Below are 22,701 nucleotides of genomic sequence, written 5' to 3' on the forward strand. Positions count from 1 at the left end.
GGCTAAGCACGGCGCCGTCCATTTGATAGCGGCTGTGCTTGGTATTGCAGCTCAGCCCAATTCACTTGAATGGGGCTGAGCTTCTCCTAGGCCATGTGACCGATGAACGTGACATCACTGGCCTAGGGAAAGCTGAGAAAAGGCCGCGGCGCTACTGTGAGCGTTAGCACCTTCTCAAGCAGCTGATCGGCGGGGTGTCTGTTCCCCACCGGTCAGATAGGTCATCAGTAGAAAAGTCTTGTAAAACCCCTTAAACCCTATATGACCCATAGAAGTGAATTAAACAGTGGTCAAACAGTCACATAGGGAACTCTGGGACCACCATGCTTGTGATCACCGGGGGGGTGCCAGCGGTCGGAACTTCAGAGACTATGGATTGGTCTGCCATATTTAATAAAGACCCAAATCCCTCTGATGACTTTCTACATCCATAGAGGGGACAGAGCCTGGAAGTTGTGGATACTACTGTTATACAAGCTCGAACAGTGTGAGAAACGTTTGATTTTTAGTAATTCCAGCACTAAATTTTGTAAGCGCTGGTAGATAACGTGCCCCTGCGCATTGGGATGTGCTGGCTGACCCCCTTTTTCTTCGCTGGTAGATATCCCACAACCAAGGTGTGGGGGCTGACGACAGGTGTTCACATTGATCGCCAACGTGGGTGAACAGCAGGTCACCACCAATCTAGAAACAATGAAATCCTGTAAACAGACGGACATCCCGGAAACCATTGTGTGTCCACAATTTGCATCTAATTACAGACTACAAGGTCTGGTTAAACTACAACTAAAGTAACAGAGGCTGAGCTATTCTAGAATCGCAGATCTACGGATCTCACCCACGATAAAAAAAATATTAAATAAAAATATCACAACTATCAGTACACAAGAATAAATCCAGAGATAATTAGCAAGGATTCAATGTGACCTCGTTGCGTGCTGAGATCTCGGCTCCTGTTGCGCTCATCATTTCCAGTCTCACACTTCCTAATGCCATGACACATGAGACGAGATCCTTCTAGGAACCTCGAGGCCACCTGCACGCGGTGCGGATTTGGATGCAGAAAGTAAGCATGAAACCCGCATCAAAAACCACAATAAAACCCGTACAGAAATCCACATTTAGGGCTCATTCACACGAAAGTGTGCTGCCCGTTGCCGTATTGCGGACCGCATTTGCAGATCCGCAATATACAGGCACCGTTCCGTGTGCATTCCGCATCACGGATGCGGACCCATTCACTTCAATGGGTCCGCAAATCCGGAGATGCGGAACAGAAGCACAGAACGGAACACTACGGAAGCACTACCGAGTGCTTTCTGGGGTTCCGTTCTGTGCCTCCGCACCGCAAAAAAACAGAACTTGCTCTATCTTTTTGCGGAACGGACGGATCGCGGACCCATTCAAGTGAATGGGTCTGAGATGCCCATGCGGCTGCCCCACGGTCCACAGCAATTTACGGTCCACAGCACGGGCTTCACACGGTCGTGTGAACAAGCCCTTATTGTGTTTTTTTTACCCCATTAAAGTCTATGGGGGGGAAAAAAACTATCAAAATAGTGCTACCTACACACATTGTAGATTAAAGGCCCCTTCACATCACGTTTCTTAGCGTTTTTTCACACATTTTCTGCACCATAAAACACCTCTAAAAGGCCTCCAATTCATATTAATGGGAGGCAGAACTTTTTATTTTTTCCGCACGAGTGGAAAAAAGAAGCAGCATGCTCTATCTTGGAGTGAAATCCGCGCTGATTCTTCCATTGAAATGAATAGAAAGCTGAAAAAAAAAAAACCTTACCAAAACTGCACAGAAAATCAGCGCCTTCTCAAAATCCGTTGTGTGAACATCCCCCTGAGTGCGTTTTTTTGCCGCCCAGATTTTTGTGCTGAAAAACCGCATTACCAGCAAAGTGAAGGAGACTTGTCAAATCTTATGTACACATTGCATATTTTGTACGCGTGGACATTTTTTAATCCGCAGCATGTCAATTGTTTGTGAGCACCACATGGACTGGGGTTTTCCCCATAAACTTTAACGAAGTTGATAAAATAAACAGAAAATCTGCACCAAAAATCCTATTAAAAAGCACACACACAAAAACCACAATCAATCATACAGATTTAGATGTGGTTTTTATGCTGTTTTTATGCAGTTTTCATGCAGATTTTCTGCAAACCAATCTGTCCCGTGTACCGGTAGCCTTAACGTTCAATGTTTTGTACGACTCTCGTGAAATCAGTCAATGCTATGGCAGATAATGATTCATCTATATGAGTGACAGGGCATCAATTAAAGATCACAACATCCCTCGTATTACCGGACTTTTTTTTAATTAAATATATAATGTATACAAGGAACGGTCAAAAACAGCAGCAAGCTGGATGAACCCTAGAACAAGGACGGAATAAATGTATAGCAGGAACATAGTCCATTTAGCAGATTCTATTTTTTGCATGGCTGGTGAAATCACCAATTGTTCTGTGGGGGGGGAATAAAAAAAAAATAAAATAGAAAGAAAAGGTCACGGCTTCTAATTCTGGAAGGAGCCACTGCCTCGGTCTGACAAAGAGAAAAAAAAAAAAAAAAAGCTCGATAACAACTGGGTGGCCGGGATTGCAAAAAGCCTCTACTTGGAAACCAGAGCCACGTCTTTTATGAGACTGATCAATAAATACACAAAGCATATACACGTAGGATACAAATTAAATGTCTCGTTCCCGCAACTTTTTGAAGGTATATCAGAGACGCTTTTTGTCTACGCAAAGGCTAAGAGATCTAAATTTAGATTTATAGCTAATACCCATTAATTTATTAAAAAAATAATAATAAAAAACATTCATAGCAGCTCAGTTCCAAGAAGATATGTCATGTCTTATAAGGTATACTAGAGGAAAAAGGCAGCTGGCGTCTTGGGGATGGTGAGAACACGCATACCATCACAGAACACTTCATTGTCACCTGCAGATTGCACAGGCAATTGTAAACTCTCAAACCGTTCAGTCAGTGACAGCGGCGTTCGTTACGCCTACTCTTCTTACACTGAACCGGCATAATAACACAACTTAATCAAATTAAACCTAAAAAAAAAAATTAAAACTTGGAAAAATAAAATAAAAAGACTAATACAGTACATTGCAAAACAGCAATATGGTCACCCTCAGCTGACGTAATAGTTTATCACTGTGGTTTTAGTAACACCAGCCTCGGACAGTAATCTTTTTAATTCTCCTGCCAAGGCAATGTAGACATTATATTTTAATAATACCAAAAAAAAGGAAGTGACCTTTTTGTAATTTTTTGTACAATATCTGGTATTTCTGCAGAATATCCGCATTAATTAGCTAATCTTAACCACACCGACACCTTTTTTTTCTCCCCCTTTGATACTCTGCTCCCCTCCCACAACAGCGTGACTCATTTTTGACAGCAGTGCACAGATTCGTGTGCTCTTTTGCATCGCTGTTTGGATCAGAGTTTAATGGTTCACATTTCCAATGCAAATCAAAAACTCAAACAATCGAACCAAAATGAGGCGCTAAAATAATTTCGTAGATTTTTTTTGTTTGTTGAGAAAGCAGCATCCTGGGGCCTGGTGCAGGCGCGCTCCCGGCTTATGACTGTCACTACAATGACTTCAAATAGAACAGGAGTTAGCGCGTTTTCGGGGTTTAGGTTCCCGTTCATTCTGGTCTTTAGAACACATACATGGTGAACATATCGTTTCTGACAGCCTCCGAAGGCCAAGGCGGAAAACACTGTTGGACAAGCTGTAGATGACACAGTTACAGAAACTATTGCTTATGGCCAACCAGGTGGTTAGAAAAGACAAGGCGGGGTTATCCAGCGCCCGCCAGCTCTCCAATAAAAAGTATATGATGTAGGGGAGCCAAAGCATATAGAAAACGCTGGTTATTCGGAACAAGACCATCGCGTAGCGTCGGTCAGGGCTGTGACCGGGCCCACCTTCTCCAGCAGACTCGGCTTCGTGACTGGGAAAGCGAGCTCGGCGGTCGCTAATTTCTTTGGTGTGCTGCCGGCAGATGCGGAAGATGTGAAAGTACGTGAAACATATAACCAGTGCTGCGGGGGCATACAGCAGGCACACAATGAAGCCAGTGAAGTAGGCACTGGTATGCCAAGAGATGGCGCACCACTCAAAGATGTCTCCATGGTAGCCAGGCTTACCCCAGCCAAAAAACGATGGCAAGAAGATCAAACCTGAATAAATCCAGATAAGGATGATACAGAGGCGTAGTCTACATGGCGTGACCAGCTGGTTGTAGGAAAGGGGTTTGGTGATGGCTAGGTATCGATCCACACTGATGAACGCTAAACAGGCCATGGAGACGCTTTTTAGCACAGATATGATATAGCCAAATACTTGACATGTCAAAGATTCGTGGACCCCCGTGGAGTAGTGAAGAAGGGATAACGTGGGTACCAGGCAACTGACTCCCACAAGCAAGTCCGCGTATGCCATCGTCTGGATGAAGTAGCTGGTCGTGTAATGGTGCAGTAACGGGGCACAATGAAAGACGAAGATGACCGTTAGGTTCCCAGTAATTATCAAGAACGTTAGCAGCACAATGATGGTAGTTTCCAGTATGCATATGTCCACTGAATTGTAGTGTCCGAAACCCAGTGGACAAGGGTGATGCTCTGATGAGTTCAGGAAGAATCCGCTTGAGTTCAAGGTCCTCCAGTCAAGCAGTTGTGACAGGTTCATGGTTTGTACTGTTGGACGGCAAGTATGAAATTCTTAAGTGTGTTGGTGAAAGGCTGACTGGGCAACCCAGTCTCACAGCTGGGCGAGAGACCCTCCGCTTCTGAGCCTCAGGTCTTCTTTCAGCAGCCTCTTCCATCAGTATGACCGCTTTCCAAAGTCACTCATTCCCAAACGTGTGCTTACTCCCGGAGCTCACTCACCTTTGCTTCTCCAAGGTAGAAATGGAGAGAGATAACGCAATACCCAGTAGAGTAAAACTTAATAAGTGAAAGGTTGCTGCTGCTGCCGCTGCTCTCTCAATTAGGCTTCGGGAATCCATTCTGAGCAAGCACAGAGAAAGGTGGCTAAAGAGGAGAGATTCTGTATCCTGTATCATTGGTGAGGGAAACTACAAATAAAGAGAAAAACATACAATTGAGGAAGAAATGCTAAGAAAAGACTAAAAGAAAAAAGAAAAACACATTTCCGTGAATCGTGTTCCTTTCTATGCTAAGGAGGTGGTGGTGGGGAATGGCTGGCCAGTCTATTCTCCCGAGAGAGTTTATCTTTAGACGTGAAAATTTCAATCAGAAAGAGGGGAAGTCAAGAGGCATCTTAAAATATCTCAGCATCTCAAGATAGAGTCGTTAAGAGCACAACCATTATAGAGTTCCAAACTAAAGAAATCCTCTAGAACGACTATCATATGGAAAATCCTCAAATTTAACCAGCCAAACCTGATATGCTGCATGCACCTTGCAGATTCTGTTAATTATTACCTGCAGATCATTTGCACCATGCATTTACCTGTCTGCCTTACTTGCAACGCACAGAGAACAGTTATAGCAGCAGCTCTCAGAGCAATATCGGTGAATAGAAATGCCCAAGAGCACGCCCATTTCCTATACATTACATCACAGCATAGATCCATACAAAGATGGAAAACCAATACCTTAAAATAGCCTTCCACGTCGAGCGCGGATATAATGCCCATGAATTATTTAAGAGTAAACTTTTAATAACTCATCTAAAAACTTAACATTACAGTCCGCTTCGTCTGAGCTCGTGGGTGCATTGCCTTTACTCTTTCGGATCGATTGCATTAGAGTGAGTGCATCAATTTTGCCTCTCTATACAAAGAGGTCGATGGGGGAGGGTGGGTGTGTGGGATGAAAACGCGGATTAGTGCTGAAAGAGTTAAGAGGGTCTGATGCCACATTTCAGACTACAAAGGGGCGCTAGATAGAAAATCATCCTCGCTTAGAGAGGTTGTTTCCACAGAAGAGGATAACCAAGGTCACATCGTCCTCCTCAGTTAAGAGTCGAAGTTTAGCTCGATGTTTCGCTCTGCCCACCTCTACTGTCAGCCCTCTCCCAAATAGATGCAAAACTGTCAGCGTCTGCGATGTGCCGGGGAAGTGGGAGGCAAGCAGCGGAGATATCATCTAAAGGAATGCCTGCTGACAGCTACACAGTAGTTTCCGAAAGAAAAAGAAGAAATATGTCCTCATCATTACTCAAGTTGAGAGTTGCTCTGCCTCGATCCTTCTTGCAAATTAACCAAAAAGGACCTGCTGTCTCTTCTTCCACCCCTGTGCTCTCTTTCAGTGTACATATCTCCAAACTAAGAAGCTGTGCCCCCTGTGCCACCACTGCTTTCCTCCTTAACCCCAGTAATGAAATAGATGAGGCTTCTCACCTAGGCGCTCTCCTGGCAGCGGAGCAGTCAGCCTGGTGCTCAGGTCCAGTTCCAGAGATGCTGTTTGCGCGGAGCCTGTCGCTATTTCTCACATTCTCGTTCTCTCTTTTTTCGCTCTCACTCTTGTATTATTACTGCCTGCACCTGAGCCCCCTGCTCCTCCTCCTCCTCTTTCTCGTCCTCCTCCTCCTCCTCTTTTTTCCCTCCCTTCCTCTCTCCACCCCCCCCCCCCCCCTCCATCTCCCTTGCAAAAGCTGATGCAGGAGAGCAGAACGTCGGAAAGGTGACTCTGTCTTTCTGCCCCCGACCAATGGCTAGTGCCGGTTCGACTTGTCACTAGGTAACAGTTGCCAAGACACAAACACATACTGTCATAATGCCACAAATTGTCATCAAACATTCCAAACTGATGAAAATCAGGACTTTTTGTCCCTATTTTTTCTTGTCTTGTCTCCCTCTGTGTATTTCTACTTGCAGCACCCTGACCTGATCGGAACACCCCAGGAGGTAGCATGTCAACCGCGAGCCTTTAAATGCACCCACATGCAAGAGGAAAAGGAATGACGATAAAGCAAAAAAGGCTTCGACACAAGTGGCTTCCACGGGATTTTGTGCTGCAATGAAACCAAGACTTTAGCGTCTGGGGGAATGTCTGCAAGGAAAGGCACAGAATGCAAGTGCGCTACAGACACTAGCTGGAGCCAGTAACGTGAACCATGCTGTCACAGACCTATTAATTATTAATTAAAATAAAATAGCATGCTACAAAGAAGGAAAAGTGTGGGGGGGGGGGGGGCGCGTTGGGTTGGTGGTGCTTAAAATTATTTACACTCCCTGAGAGCAGGGGAATCTATAGGGCAGACTTTTATATAAGGATCTTGTCTCGTGGCTATAGACTCAAAGATGTGGCCACCATCACATATTCCAATATAGGGGAGATTTCTCTAAACTGGTGCAAAGGAAAAAAGGGGAGCAGTTGCCGGCAGCGTCTAGATTTCACTTATTTTAAGATCTATTTGAAAATGAAAGAAGGTTGCTAAGGATAACTGCTCTACTTTTCCTTTTCACCATTTTTGATGAATATAAATTCTTGACAAACTGTTGCATAGTTATCGCTAAAATGTATCAGCCCATACGGTTCACTTGTTTTTCCTTTAGCGCAGGCTCTATTTTGGTAAGAGAGACAAAAAATTGGGCAGTTTTATGACCATCTTTGCTAAATCTCCACTACCTTGTTCAGAAAAAAAATAATTTAAATTTAAAAATGGAAAACCTATTCATATAAAATGTATGAAATCCTGACGTAAAATCCTTTGTCTGAATGGCATATTTATTTCATATTTTCATATTTAGGGTGGGGTGGCGCATTCTTCGCAGACTTTCATGTGTCAGATTAGCAGCGTTGTTGACTTTCAAGTAATCTCATCCACACGCTGCGTAAAAAATCTGCAGCGTACCTTGACCGTCGGTGCGGTTTAGAAATCTCAGCACGACGATTTTATGCTGCGGATCTCCACTGCGGATTGCACCCTTTGCACAAAGCCTAAACCTCTTTCAGACTGTCGCAAATTCGCCCGCGTGCCAAACAGTGAACACGGATGAGCAACTTTCTCGGAAGGGATAATTACTCATGTGAAGATACTCATTCAACTGAATGGGTCGGAATTCAATTCAGTTCCTGTCCGATGTAAACTCAGACAGAAACATTGCCCATATGAAATCAGCCTAAGGCTACCTGCACATGGGCATGAGTCTGCGCTGTTTTTCGTGAGGATTTCTGTGCGTTTCCGCACAATGTGCTACTTGCGGTTTTGGTGCAGATTTTCCGAAGATCTCACCTGTGCATTGAAAATGATTAAATCTGCACAATAAATTTCCCAAACAATTGACATGCTGCAGATTTAAAAATCCCCACAGCAAGTCAATGGGGCATATTTTTACGCCATTCTTAGTTTCCCCCTTGCCCTGCCGTAAGATTATTTTCATTTATGACGAGGTGTGTGCCCCATCATAAATTAGGCACATCTGTGGGACTCCTTGTGCCTGGCGTAAAAACTTTTTGGTAACGTTTCCAGGTGTAAATGTTATTACTCCAGCCCCAGCACAGGATAAAAAGGGGAGTTGCGACTACTTTACACCTAAAATAGTCGCAAATCTCTTAGGAAATGTACCCCACAGAAAAAATAAGCAAAGCGTACATGAGATTCATCTCACTGGTCACACTTTGCTGTTGCTGTATTAAGCTGCTGTTTTTCCGCTTAAGAATCCGCATGGAATAAGCGTGCGGAATCCGCAACACGTGCGACTAGCCTTAAAGCTAATTTACAATCTTTTAGGCGTAAATGTGGAAAGTGAAAACTACTCCAGTCAGGGTCTAGAGTAGTTTTGACTCCAGGCACACGGAATGCTGGAGGTGCGCCTAATTTATGACAAGGGGCACGCCTCGTCTGGCGGCACAGGGGGGAAACAAAGAAGGTAATTTATTAAAGGCAGTCATTTTTTTGCAGATCTTTTTAATTCCATTTATGCTGGCATTGCTTCCAGAAGATGCAACTAATTTAGGAAGGTGTGTGGACGTCGTCATTATTAAGGTGCATTTTTGTTAGTGTGTGCGCCTGCCGGAAAAATAGCAACCTTTACCCCTTTTTCCAGGCTTCAAGTTAGTAAATTTGCAGGGGCTGGCCTGGACCCTGCTCCGCCCCTCCCTCAAGACTCCTTTGTGTTCAATGTGGCCCCCCCATTCTGTTTCAAGAGGGAAAAAAGAGGGTTTTTTTGCGGACCATTGTAGACATGCATATTCTTAGGAAATGCCATATTTTTTTGGTGGGGCCTCGGAACGGAGCAACGGGTGCGGACAGCACTCGGAGTGCTGTCTGCATCTTTTGCGGCCCCATTAAAAAGTGAAAGGGTCCGCACCCGAGCCGCAAAAACTGCAGCTCGGATACGAAAAACGGTTGTGCACATGTAGCCTAATACCCAAACAAAATATGTCTACAAATTTATTTTGAGCGCTCAACTTCTCATTTCATTTCCTAGAATTTTGCCTTGGGCTAAAATTTAATGCTATACATTTATTCATGATATTCACACAAAGCAACGAGATGAAAAGAAGGAGGAACTGAGAAAAAAAAAAGTGGCAATATCTGCCGTGCCGAGAACAACAAAGAAAACAAACAGGTGGGGATGAACATGCCATTCATCAGCATACAAGAGAAGGCACGAACAGGTGTGACACCCACAGCCGAGGAGAAGTGCCTGGGTACAACGGCAATGTGCAGAATCAGCTAGGAAACCTCTCTCCTACAGGCACCTCATATATATATTATATATATATATATATATATATATATATATATATATAGACCTTGAAAGTTGCGTAACGTTGACCAAACATGGTGCGACATAAATTCCCTCATTAATATGCATGTGCAATCTGACAAGTGAGGACGTTATAAGGGATTGTACAGGATTACAAAAACCAAAAGCTACTTTCTTCCAGAGACAGCGCCACTCCCAGGGCTAACTTTGTGTGGGCCCTTGGGCGATAAAGTCAAAGTGGGCCCCCTTGTGGCATTTTGCATGACGCACGCAGCAATGAAACTGCATGTGTTATAAATCGGGATGAGCGAACTTGTGTTTCAAGTTTGGCGTACAAGGTTCGTGTTATCTAAGAATTCCGTTAAGGATTCCGCTACCACGGACCATAAATTATGGTCCGTGGTAGCAGAATCCATAATGGAATTCTTAGATAACACGAACCCGAACCTTTTTACGCCGAACTTCAAAACACAAGTTCGCTCATCGCTAGTTATAGATGTTACCAAATACAGAAGACAGACCATGTGCACCAGTACAAAAAATACCCCTTTTTAATGTGAGCCAACACAAAAAATACCCATATAATGTGCACTAGTACAAAAATTTATAATTTGCGTCAGTACATATCAGATCCTCAGACACCCATTAGAGATCCTTAGATCAGACCCCCATACCAAATCTCACATGAGACCCCCATCAGACCTTCATGTTAGAATCCCCATACCAGACCTCAGATCAGAACCCATTTTCAGACCTCAGATCAGACCCCTATTAGACTTGCATGTACCTCACCATATCAGACCTCAGATCCAACCCCCTTTAGACCTATGTAAGACCACCCCATATCAGACCTCAGATCAGGAATCTATGTCAGACCAACCCCCCCATGAGACCCCCTTTAGACCTCAGATCAAGACTCCATGCAGAAATTTTTGAGGCTGTCACAGTCACCTTAATGGAGCACAAAGAAACGGTCATGTCTCCTGATACAGTTTTGGGAGCCAAAACCAGGAGTGAATTCAAAAAACAGAAGTCATATCTGTACTTTATACTTTCTCTTCTTTTATGATCCAGTCCTGACTTTGGCTTTCAAAACCGTACCAGGAAACCTGACCGCGTGGCCGTACCCCTACTCATGCTGTAGAAACAACCTAATTTAGATGAATGGAACAGATTTTCAGTATCAGACATTTCTGCAACAAGTCGTCCGCTTGTGAATACACCCTAATGTGCTTTCACAGGGGGGATTTTGGTTGATATTTTGCATCAAAACATAGAAGCGCTGCCAATCTTTCCATTATAATTTTTCTGTGGTTTGACTTCCAAAATACTAACCCAAACACTGCAGTGTGAAAGCATCCCAGCAAAAGGAGGATAGTGGGGGGATTTATTATCGCTGCCTGTAGTTTAGACAGCTTAAAACCAGACCGAGCCGACCGAAGATCAGCAAAATCTGTCAGAGTGGCGCACGCCGTGCTATAGCAATGTTAAGATGCTTTTCTTTACACCATCTCTTGGTTAGACAACTGTACTTTAGACCAGTATTTTGCTCCAAAAATTGTGGCGCGTGCCATCAGGAAATCAAATGCATTTTGTGAGGCAGCGGCGGACTGGAACCTTAAAAGTGGCCCCATGTTGTAGGCGGGTCCAAACTGACATAGGGCAATACCATATTGTGGCACAAAATACTAACCAAATATCAGAGTGCAGCACAAAATCCCTCCCCAGAAGTCCCATCCTCCTATTCCAGTTGCCTCAGGATGGCAATACAGTTGAGGAGAACACCTGTGGCCAGGTACATACATTCTAGACCAGGGATGCTCAACCTGTGGCCCTCCAGCTGTTGCAAAACTACAATTCTAAGCCCTAATAGGTTTAGGCTTTCCAGGCATACTGGGAATTGTAGTTTTGCAACAGCTGGAGGGCCGTAGGTTGGGCATCCCTGTTCTAGACACTCCCAGCATTAATTAAATCAGGGAACACCGGATCATTACTAACCTAGCAGGCAGCTGAGAGGGTGGCCCTCTGGGCATCGGCCCACCTGGAGGTTTCCCTTTGGGCCTATGGCCAGTCTGCCAATGATGTGAGGGATTGCAACCCACCCCTTCCCGCATCATATATATGTCACAGGCGGGTGGAAGTTCCTGCATAGTACTATAAACATGATTAGGAGCCAGCCCGCACCATACACCGCACATGCCGGCTGTGTAATAACACCAACAACTACCGGTAATGACTGGAATTGGAAATAACCGGACAAGATCACGTACTGCTCGGCGGCCAATTACTGGCCTCAGCAGTGATGTGCCACTTGGGTACACTTCACTTCTGAGGGCAATGACTGACCACAGCGGTGAGTATCACCTCCGACAACCCCCCTCCCTCCCTCAGAGGGAATCTGGATTGGAGCTTCGGCACTGGAAGAAAGCAGCAGGAAGCAGGCGAGTACTTTTTTGTTACAAAGCTGGACAACCCCTTTAAGGCTCAAACTAGGCCATGTTTTTAAAGGGTTAAAGAATAAAAAGGAGTGATCTTAAAGGAGTTTTCGAGACTTAAATACTGATCATGGGGGTCCAACACCCAGGACCCCCGTTGATCAGCTGTTTCAGAAGGAATCGGCACTAGCTTCTCTCAGCTTTTCCTAGGCCAGTGACGACACGTTCATCGCTCATGCGGCCAAGGCGCAGCTCAGCCCCATAGAAATGAATGGGGCTGAGCTGCAATACTATGCACAGCCACTATGCAATGTGCGGCGCTGTGCTTGGTGAGCTGAGAGAAGGCCATGGTGCTCACAGCAGTGCCTTTTCAAAAAGCTGATCGGTGGGTGTCCTGAGTGTCGGACCCCCACAGATGGGATACTGAGGACCTATCCAGAGGATAGGTCATCAGTATTTACGTTTCTGAAAACCCTTTTGAGGTGCCTATACACATGAGAGAAATGTCATCCAGAGCGGCCGATCTCTGCATGACCACCCAACTAACTATGTAAATGGTCGTGTTGACCCTTGAATTTCAACTCCTGATCCTTTTGCTCTGAAGGGAGAAGTAACAGCGTCTAGAAGCGTCTCGCTCCCCTCTCCCAAGGAGGAAAAAGTTTCTTTGGTAGAACATAAAAGAATGAGAGCCGGCGGAGACTAGCGTTTCTCAACTTACATCCTCTAACGGTGAGGATATCATGGTTAGCTCTTGACACAAGTGCATAGTGGCTCAAAAAGCTCCATTAAATTGTGTGACATTGATTCAGCGTGACCCGGCACACTGTAACACAACTTCACCTATGCGAGTTGTTCCTGCTCGCGCAAAGTTAATGGGGGAAGCCATTTACTTCATGAAAGGCGTCTCAGGGCAAGTGCTTCGAGTGTCTCACCCAAGAGGATATAGTGGATAAGGCTACATTCACACGTCAGTATTTTCCTATATCCCGATTTTCGGTCCGTTTTTTGCGGATCCGTTGTTCCTGAAAATGTTTCCGTATGTCATCCGTTTTTTGCGGATCCGCAAAAAACGGAAACATGTATAAAGTTCAATAATCAAATAAAGTTGTTTGGATTTCTTTGAAAAATAATTGAAAAAAAAATAATAAAAAAAAACTTGTTATGTGTTTCCAGGAACGGATTCCGCATAAAATGGATGACATACGGAATGACATCCGAATGTCTTCTGTTTTTTGTGGATCCATTGACTTTGTATTGTACCAGGATCCGAATTTTGCGGACAAGAATAGGACATGTTTTATATTTAAACGGACATGCGGAACAGAACAACGGAAACGGACAGCACACATTGTGCTGTCCGATTTTTTCCAGGACCCATTGAAAATGAATGGGTCCAGATCTGGTCCTGATCTGTTCCGCAAAAAACGGAACAGATCAGGAAAGAAAAAACGGACGTGTGAATGGACCCTAAATGCTATAGAAAAAGAGGAGAATGTTAACCCTGAAACTGCATGGTGTAAATAAGGTGTTACATAAACCGGTTCACATTGACTTCCACACCTCCTCTGGTGGTCCAAGCATGGGATAAATCCAAGAGGATAAAATCATTATAGACCACCCACAGCAATGGCCCCCAGTAAATGGTCTGTTAATGTACGGGTTGAGAGGGCTGAAAACAATCTGTCGCGTGAACCCATCCCCCTAACCCAAATAGGGCCACTGAGAAATGCAGAAAAGGGGTTATGTGATAGACTCGCCTCAGCCATGACTCTTTTGGATAATGGAGTTTTCCACTTTTTCATAGAGCAGGAGAAGCTGAGCAGAATGATATCGAGGACGCTATAGAGCAGGAGAAGCTGAGCAGAATGATATGGAGCACGTTATAGAGCAGGAGAAGCTGAGCAGAATGATATGGAGCACGTTATAGAGCAGGAGAAGCTGAGCAGAATGATATGGAGCACGTTATAGAGCAGGAGAAGCTGAGCAGAATGATATGGAGCACGTTATAGAGCAGGAGAAGCTGAGCAGAATGATATGGAGCACGTTATAGAGCAGGAGAAGCTGAGCAGAATGATATGGAGCATGTTATAGAGCAGGAGGAGCTGAGCAGAATGATATGAAGCATGTTATAGAGCAGGAGAAGCTGAGCAGAATGATATGGAGCACGTTATAGAGCAGGAGAAGCTGAGCAGAATGATATGGAGCACGTTATAGAGCAGGAGAAGCTGAGCAGAATGATATGGAGCACGTTATAGAGCAGGAGAAGCTGAGCAGAATGATATGGAGCACGTTATAGAGCAGGAGAAGCTGAGCAGAATGATATGGAGCATGTTATAGAGCAGGAGGAGCTGAGCAGAATGATATGAAGCATGTTATAGAGCAGGAGAAGCTGAGCAGAATGATATGGAGCACGTTCTAAAGCAGGAGAAGCTGAGCAGAATGATATGAAGCATGTTATAGAGCAGGAGAAGCTTAGCAGAATGATACAGAGCATATTATAGAGCAGGAGGAGCTGAGCAGAATGATACGGAGCATGTTATAGAGCAGGAGGAGCTGAGCAGAATGATACAGAGCATGTTATAGAGCAGGAGGAGCTGAGCAGAATTATATGGAGCACGTTATAAAGCAGGAGAAGCTGAGCAGAATGATATGGAGCACGTTATAGAGCAGGAGAAGCTGAGCAGAATGATATGGAGCACGTTATAGAGCAGGAGAAGCTGAGCAGAATGATATGGAGCACGTTATAGAGCAGGAGAAGCTGAGCAGAATGATATGAAGCATGTTATAGAGCAGGAGGAGCTGAGCAGAATGATACGGAGCATGTTATAGAGCAGGGATGCTCAACCTGCGGCCCTCCAGTTGTTGTAAAACTACAACTCCCACAATGCCCTGCTGTAGGCTGATAGCTGTAGGCTGTTCGGGCATGCTGGGAGTTGTAGTTTTGCAACAGCTGGAGAGCCGCAGGTTGAGCATGCCGGTTATAGAGCAAGAAGAGCTGAGCAGAATGATATATAGTTTTATGGGAAAATATTCAGTATTATCTTGTATTTCATTAATTTATCTTCCTAGCTTTGAAGTCCATGAGTCGGTCCTATCGGTGATTGACAGCCTTCCCTCTATATGACTGTACACACACAGATAGCTGTCAATCACTGATAGGACCGACTCCTGGACTTCAAAGCCCAGAATGAGCAGGAAGATAAATTAATGAAATACAAGATATACTGAATATTTTCCCATAAAACTATATATAATTCTGCTCAGCTCCTCCTGCTCTATATCATGCGTCCTGCAGACTACACTGCATTTTCATGGTGACAGGTTCCCTTTAAGGCCTCTTTCACATGGGAGTCAGTTTTTTTGCCCGGATAAGAGTCGGGTGCGTTGCGGGAAAATGCGCGATTTTTCCGCGCAAGTGCAAAACATTGTCATGCGTTGCACTCGCGTGAGAAAAATCGCGCATGTTTGGTACCCAAACCCGAACTTCTTCACAGAAGTTCGGGCTTGGGATTGATGTTCTGAAGATTGTATTATTTTCCCTTATAACATGGTTATAAGGGAAAATAATAGCATTCTGAATACAGAATGCATAGTAAAACAGCGCTAGAGGGGTTAAAAAAAATAAAAAAATAATTTAACTCACCTTAGTCCACTTGATCGCGAAGCCCGGCATCTCCTTGTGTCTCCTCTGCGCTGAACAGGACCTGGGGTGAGCTGCTGCATTAAATACCGGTTAAGGACCTTTGATGACGTCACTCCGGTCATCACATGGTCTTTTACCATGGTGAATCACCATGGTAAAAGATCATGTGACGTACCATGTGATGACCGGAGTGACGTCATCAAAGGTCCTTAACCTCTATTTAATGCAGCAGCTCACCCCAGGTCCTGTTCAGCGCAGAGGAGACACAAGGAGATGCCGGCTTCGCGATCAAGTGGACTAAGGTGAGTTAAAAAATTTTTATTTATTTTTTTAACCCCTCTAGCGCTGTTTTACTATGCATTCTGTATTCAGAATGCTATTATTTTCCCTTATAACCATGTTATAAGGGAAAATAATAATGATCGGGTCTCCATCCCGATCGTCTCCTAGCAACCATGCGTGCAAATCGCACCGCATCCGTACTTGCTTGCGGATGCTATGCGATTTTCACGCTTCCCATTTACTTCTATGGGGCCTGCGTCGCGCGAAAATCGGACAATATAGAGCATGCTGCGATTTTCACTCAACGCACAAGTGATGCGTGAAAATCACCGCTCATGTGCACAGCCCCATAGAAATGAATGGGTCAGAATTCAGTGCGGGTGCAATACGTTCACCGCACGCATCGCACCCGCACGGAAAACTCGCCCGTGTAAAAGGGGCCTAAGGATTACCAGATAGCTTTCCCCATCCCCCAAACTGAGGGCTCGGGCTACACAAATACATTTGTCACACAACAATTTGCCACAGCAATGTTGAGCGACATTGTATAGTCAACGGTGTTGCACTGCGACATGCCACATGCTGCCACTCCAAGTTGGATTTTTGTGTGAATACTGCACCGCAGTCGCAGCATGCTGCAGTGCGGCACCATTGACCATCATTACAAAGAACATCAACAAATGTCATTGTGTAGCCGTACCCAAAAAGCTACCCGCTACGTGCCAACAAGCGACCATAAAAGCCTTAAGTTGAGAGTATTATCACGTATATCCCTGGGCAAGACATGCATAAAAATAATATAATTTTTTAGGGGGGCGTGTCCCCGTCACGGCCTGCTATTGGCTGCACGCCAGATGTTTTGATCCACTCGAAGGATTCAGGGATCCGGAGCGACGTGGGTGTTGGGGAGAAGGAAAGTAAAATGTAAGCGAGGGGCATCATTTAGACTTCGGATAACCCCTTTAATTTAGTTTTTAAATGTCTGCTCTGAGCATGGGGGTCTGCTCTGATGTCTCCTTGGGGGTCATTCACATCGGGCTCTGATCTGAGGTCTGATTAACATTGGGGGTCTGATTTGGGCACTGAGCTGCGGTCTGATAAAAAAAAAAATCATTTTTTAAAAATAATTTTCATGATAGGTGCTTCTAATGGGCAGGTGCGATTTTTAGGGGGCGAAAAATAGTGCATCTATTCCGTGCCTAAAAAAGCTCCCCTAGCTCCTGGCAGACAGATCTGTCCTGCCTGCACCATTTATCCACTATTCTGGTTCCTATGATGGGGGACCAAGGTATGTGCTGGGGGGGTCAGGTTAAGACACATAACAAACCCAAGGTTAAAAACAAGCCAAGAGTTAGGAACAAGTTTAACTTTCCAGACTCTGCCAAGTTGAAAATTGCCATTTGCAGAGACTCAGCGTTCATAGGAAATGCTTCTAATTGCCCGGCCATTTGGCTGTTAATAGAATATGTTTAGCAGCTCCAGCATCTATTTGGCAGCTCTGAAAACGAATTAGTGTGTTGCATGCATAAATCAGCTCCATGCTATATATTCTGTGTATTTCCATTGCCCCAGCTTCGAGCTATTAACCCTTGGGGTGAATAAAAAATAAAAAAAACTTTACCCAGGTGAAAAGCAAAACTGCTGCAGGAAACAGTCACACTGGCTGATAAACAATGGCCACATCATCACACTTTAGCATTGAATCTGTATTTTTCATTTTTTTTTTTTAAGTCAAAACCAGGAGTGGAATCGAAACACAGAAGGTAAAGAATGCAAAAGATTTAGGGGGTAATTTACGAACATATATGCGTCACTTCTGTGGTGTATATCTGGCGCTGATTCTCTTGCACGCCATGTTGCGGCAGAATCTCCGACTTCTTCCCCGCCAGGTTTAAAAAACGGGGTGAGATGTGGGCAGGGAAGGGGACGGCCGTCTCATTCATCATTTTCTAAGCCTGGTTTAGGGTTAGAAAATTGTTTAAATTTAAGACAGCGACTTAACTTCAGCGATCCACCACCAGCGCAGGGGCTTATTAATACCGGCGTCTAAAACACGTGTTAATAAGTCTGAGTGGTTGGGGCCCAGTCGGGTCCTGTGTCTCCCGGTATGAAAGAAGAGTCAGCCAAGGCCAAGCGCTGTCGCTCCATTCATCTCTATGGGGCTGCCGGAGATTGCTGTGCTACCAGTCACATAGAAATGAATGGACAGGGGATACGTTTGCACAAATACTGAAGGCCTAATAAATACAATAGAAAAGTACCTGGGACTGAGAGCTCAGAGGGCATGAGCACACAGAGGGGTCAGATACAATGAAATAAAAAAACATTAGATTCCCAATGGTAGAAAATAATAATAATTTAAAAAAATAAAAAATGATATATATATTCCAGAAAAAGGACGGCACTCCAGTAAGGTGAAAAGAAAAGGATACCTTTAGGTATCCTTTTCATCTTACTGGAGTGCCGTCCTTTTTCTGGATTCTACTTGTGGGGTGAGAAGTCTATACCCTAGGATCGTGCACCCTATTTTCATCTAATTATAGCCAGTGCCGCCATTTTTCATATATATATATATGACTTTTTTGGCAAGGTAAATAGCATTTACTAGCGTCTTGCATCAGAGGACAACATCCCTTGCTTTGGGCAGCACACATCTGAACGGGTCTTTACAGCGGAGACGAGTCCTAGCGCTCCGCATTACATCCAGCAGACATCTACAAGAATAGATATTACAATACATAGTGCGGCTGTACCTCCATTCATAGCTCTGCGAGTTTCCAGAAACTGGTTCCCAAGAAGACGGCGATATCTGTGCTCTGCGCACAATAGGAGGTGCTGAGTAGGGAGACAGTCCTACACAAACAGCAACTACTGAACATCCAGCAGGAATGCCATTGTTAAGGCTTGTATAAATATATCGCAGCTGTATAAGCCACGGAAAATGACAGCACATATTAACACTGTCACATCTACGTGGAATTGTCTGTGATGAAGCAAACAAGACGCGCTGAAACAGCAGGAAAAGGATAATCTTGCCCCGTCTGTCAGCAAGAAAATGGAAAAAATAATAATAATAAATTTAATTAGTAACCTCTCAGGTTTTTTTTTTTTTTTTAAAGGATATGGGCTCCTTTGGGGTATTTTTTTATTTCTGTATTGTACTTTTTTTTACCTAAAAAAAACAACTCAGTAACTCGCATCAGTAACTGCAGGCTGCTCTATCCCATTTACAGTCAAATCCATCTGCTATATATGACAGCTCGGTCACTTTTCTGTGGTCTACTGAGAGAGAAATAATACTGTAATAATTCTCCAGCATCTATTCTGATAACTCTAGGTTGTCCCATTCCTCTATTATTCCAACTAAAAGCTTGCCAGCGGTCTGCAATAAAGGTCCATCTGGGCGTTAACAGTTGAGGGCGTCTCCCTGCACAGTGTGACACTTGCAGCACTGATTGGATGGTGTCAGACGTGCAGGCCCCCCCTCAAACTGGTAACACCCAGTTGGACCTTTAAGGCATTTTCCCACGATTTTAAAAAAATTGGCAAAATTAAATAAACAAAATTTACCTTTTAAATGGCCCGCTGCTGCAGACCCAGTCGTTCCAGTAGCGATGAGGTCACATCCATTATTCATATGACTTCTGCTGCCAATCACTGTCCTCAGCAGTCGCATGCCATAAGCACAAGCATCACCACTAAGGTCACTGGCTGGCTGCAGCGGTCACTTGAACAATGAATCTGACGACATGCCTGCAGGACAAGTTGGGACCGGAGCAACGTGGTGGCACTGGAATGGCGGGACATTTGAAAGGTAGGAGTTTTTTTCTTTATTTTAGATAGCTCCCCTGCCCAGGGGTAATCTTTTAAACAACTCGGAAAAGTCCTTTAAGTAGATTCTTAATCTACAATGAGACGTCAGTAAATCACTTTCCTGACAGAACTATTTTCGGTCAAAACATATAGATCATGGCAGATCTTTGATAATTATTTAATATTAATTTAAATTGGACAGAGAAAGTCGCCGTAACTGCTGCAGAGGGAATAGTATGGTTCCAGTTTTACCCCCATTCAATAGTTCTGCTAGATTTTCTTCAGGGTGGCAGCTCAGGGCGTGTGTCCTTTCTGGGGGAGGTGTTCTTTGTTCTGCAGCTCTCTCCCTATCACAGCTCAGGAGGTGTGCCCTTACCGCTGCAGCTCTCTCCCTATCACAGCTCAGGAGGTGTGCTCTTACCGCTGCAGCTCTCTCCCTATCACAGCTCAGGAGGTGTGCTCTTACCGCTGCAGCTCTCTCCCTATCACAGCTCAGGAGGTGTGCTCTTACCGCTGCAGCTCTCTCCCTATCACAGCTCAGGAGGTGTGCTCTTACCGCTGCAGCTCTCTCCCTATTACAGCTCAGGAGGTGTGCTCTTACCGCTGCAGCTCTATCCCTATCACAGCTCAGGAGGTGTGCTCTTACCGCTGCAGCTCTCTCCCTATTACAGCTCAGGAGGTGTGCTCCTACCGCTGCAGCTCTCTCCCTATCACAGCTCAGTAGGTGTGCTCTTACCGCTGCAGCTCTCTCCCTATTACAGCTCAGGAGGTGTGCTCCTACCGCTGCAGCTCTCTCCCTATCACAGGTCAGAAGGTGTGCCCTTACCGCTGCAGCTCTCTCCCTGTAACTCATAGCGTCTAACAGTAGATACAGCTGGTAGCTGTTGAAGGATAGAAATGAACGCGATCACCACAGTAGATGGACATGCACATTACTATACAGAATAAAGACTGGGGAATTATAAGGAAGTAAAGAGAAACTGGAACATTTTTGTAACAAAGTAAAGTAAGTAAGTTGTTTTTCATGCTGAATTAAAATTATAATTCATGGAGTCACGCCCCTAAAAGAATCATTGTAATTTCACAGAATTTAATTTCATTTAATAGAGAATTGGTGTAGCTAGCACATTTCTAAATCAAGTCATTTAAAAATATGCCTGCACACACCTGAAAAAAAGCTGTAAAGTCATTGCCACTAGGAGTCTTCTACCTAATTTGCTGTCCACTGCCTGTTGTCAAGCAAGATCGTTCCCTAGTAACAGAGACACAGAAGACAGCACAAAGGAATTGGGGCGTGCCAAAGCTAGCGGAGATCCTGAGCCTGATAAAAAAAAAAATTGCTTCTACACTGCTTCTTAAGATCATAGGAGCCTCGTGTATGCCTGTAAGTGTGATTTCCCCTCCTTATCTGTTCTGTGAGCTCCAGGGCTGAAAAAAAACATGGTGGGAAGTATAGGAAAGGGCATCACAGCAGTAAAGTGCTGCAGATTCCACAGAAAAGAGACGCCTCCTGCTCATGAGAGAAATGTATTCAGCTGTGCAGCTGAAAGAGGTAATATGGCTGAAAATACATTAGGGAAGCCCAAAAAGACCAGTTCTTAGGTGTGCTTCTTTGTACAAAGAACTTGTACAAAGAGGCAAGGAGCGGTGAGGGAAGCGCTACACCGGCTGTACTCACCCTTCTTTGTCCCGCTCTGTCCTGTGTCCTGACTGCGTACAATGTCAGGATGTAGTGCACATAGGCCCACACTATGACCTGACACTGTGCAAAATCAGGTCACCTTGCAGCGCGGGCCATAAGATCAGGGAGCGGTGATTCCTGGATCGTAAGAGTGGCAGCGGCGTCCAGAGCAAACAAGGCTGATCCAAGGTCTGAAGGGAGTGTGATCTGAGGTCTGATCTGAGACTGACAGGGATCTGATCCAAAGCTGACGGATGCTGGGGGGGGGGGGGGGGGGGGGAGTCTAATCTGAGGCTGACAGACCTTGGGGGTCTGATCTGAGGTCTGATGAAAAATATATATTTTTTCTTATTTCCCTCTTCTGAATCCTAGGTGCGTCTTATAGTCCAGTGAGTCTTATAGTCCAAAAAATACTTTATGTCCCAGTGCCAGTGGCGTAGCTAACTGCACAGGGGCCCTGGTGCAAGAGTTGAGCTTGGGCCCCCCTTGCCTCAGTGCGTTGTGTGTCTTCTTATGTGGCACAAGGGTCTTTGGGCCCCCTCAGGCTCCTGGGCTCGGTAGCGACTGCTACCTCTACACCCCCTATAGCTACGCCCATGTGTCCCACCATTCGGGATAGTATTCAGTGCAATGCCTTTTAAAAACCAATGTAAAAGATCAGATCACTGGCCAATCGAGGGCAAATCTTGCTTAGAACAGGAAATGAATAATCGTAAGTGGTGACCATCTGCTCTCAGGTGTAATCACCTTCGCAAACAAAACCCCATATCTCACCTTCCTGTGAGCACGAGCTTTAAACTGTTCACACTCTGATTGCATAAACGACGGTGAAATTAGACATAGCAGAAAAACCTCTCCTCATTGACAGGCACGTTATGCTGCGAATAAAATATTACATTGACCCCCGAGTTCCCTTTCTGATCCCTTTTTGCTTGAGAATATCAAAAAGCTGTTTAAAGACCTGCCCTTTCGCATGCAAAAATATTCAGCCGAATGATTAATCAGTTACTCGGCGATCATCTGGCGGGGGGGAACAAAAGGGCCGATCCATAAATATAAAATCCAGACGGGAGTGCCATTATTCAGCCCGTGCTAATAAGACCTGTTTGTCTTAGTCACTG

At 44.8% G+C, this 22,701-nt stretch overlaps 2 protein-coding genes across 3 annotated transcripts in view; both read right to left on the reverse strand.

Annotated features, from left to right (window-relative positions):
- Positions 1-22,701, reverse strand: part of RABGAP1L (RAB GTPase activating protein 1 like) — a 327,249-nt gene that overhangs the window by 160,231 nt on the left and 144,317 nt on the right. The gene's annotated exons all lie outside the window — the stretch shown is intronic.
- On the reverse strand, positions 2,325-6,524 carry GPR52 (G protein-coupled receptor 52). The gene is made up of 2 exons (XM_044301803.1): positions 6,409-6,524; positions 2,325-5,118 (listed from the first exon to the last, which is right to left on the reverse strand). Exon 2 carries the CDS (start codon positions 4,728-4,730, stop codon positions 3,639-3,641), a length of 1,092 nt encoding a protein of 363 aa, XP_044157738.1. The 5' UTR covers positions 4,731-5,118; positions 6,409-6,524; the 3' UTR covers positions 2,325-3,638.

This window comes from Bufo gargarizans, chromosome 7 (genome assembly GCF_014858855.1).
Source record: "Bufo gargarizans isolate SCDJY-AF-19 chromosome 7, ASM1485885v1, whole genome shotgun sequence".
Classification (NCBI taxonomy): domain Eukaryota; kingdom Metazoa; phylum Chordata; class Amphibia; order Anura; family Bufonidae; genus Bufo; species Bufo gargarizans.

Coding starts and splice junctions, on each gene's coding strand:
- GPR52 (XM_044301803.1), bottom strand. CDS start 4,730: ATGAACCTGTCACAACTGCTTGACTGGAGGACCTTGAACTCAAGCGGA.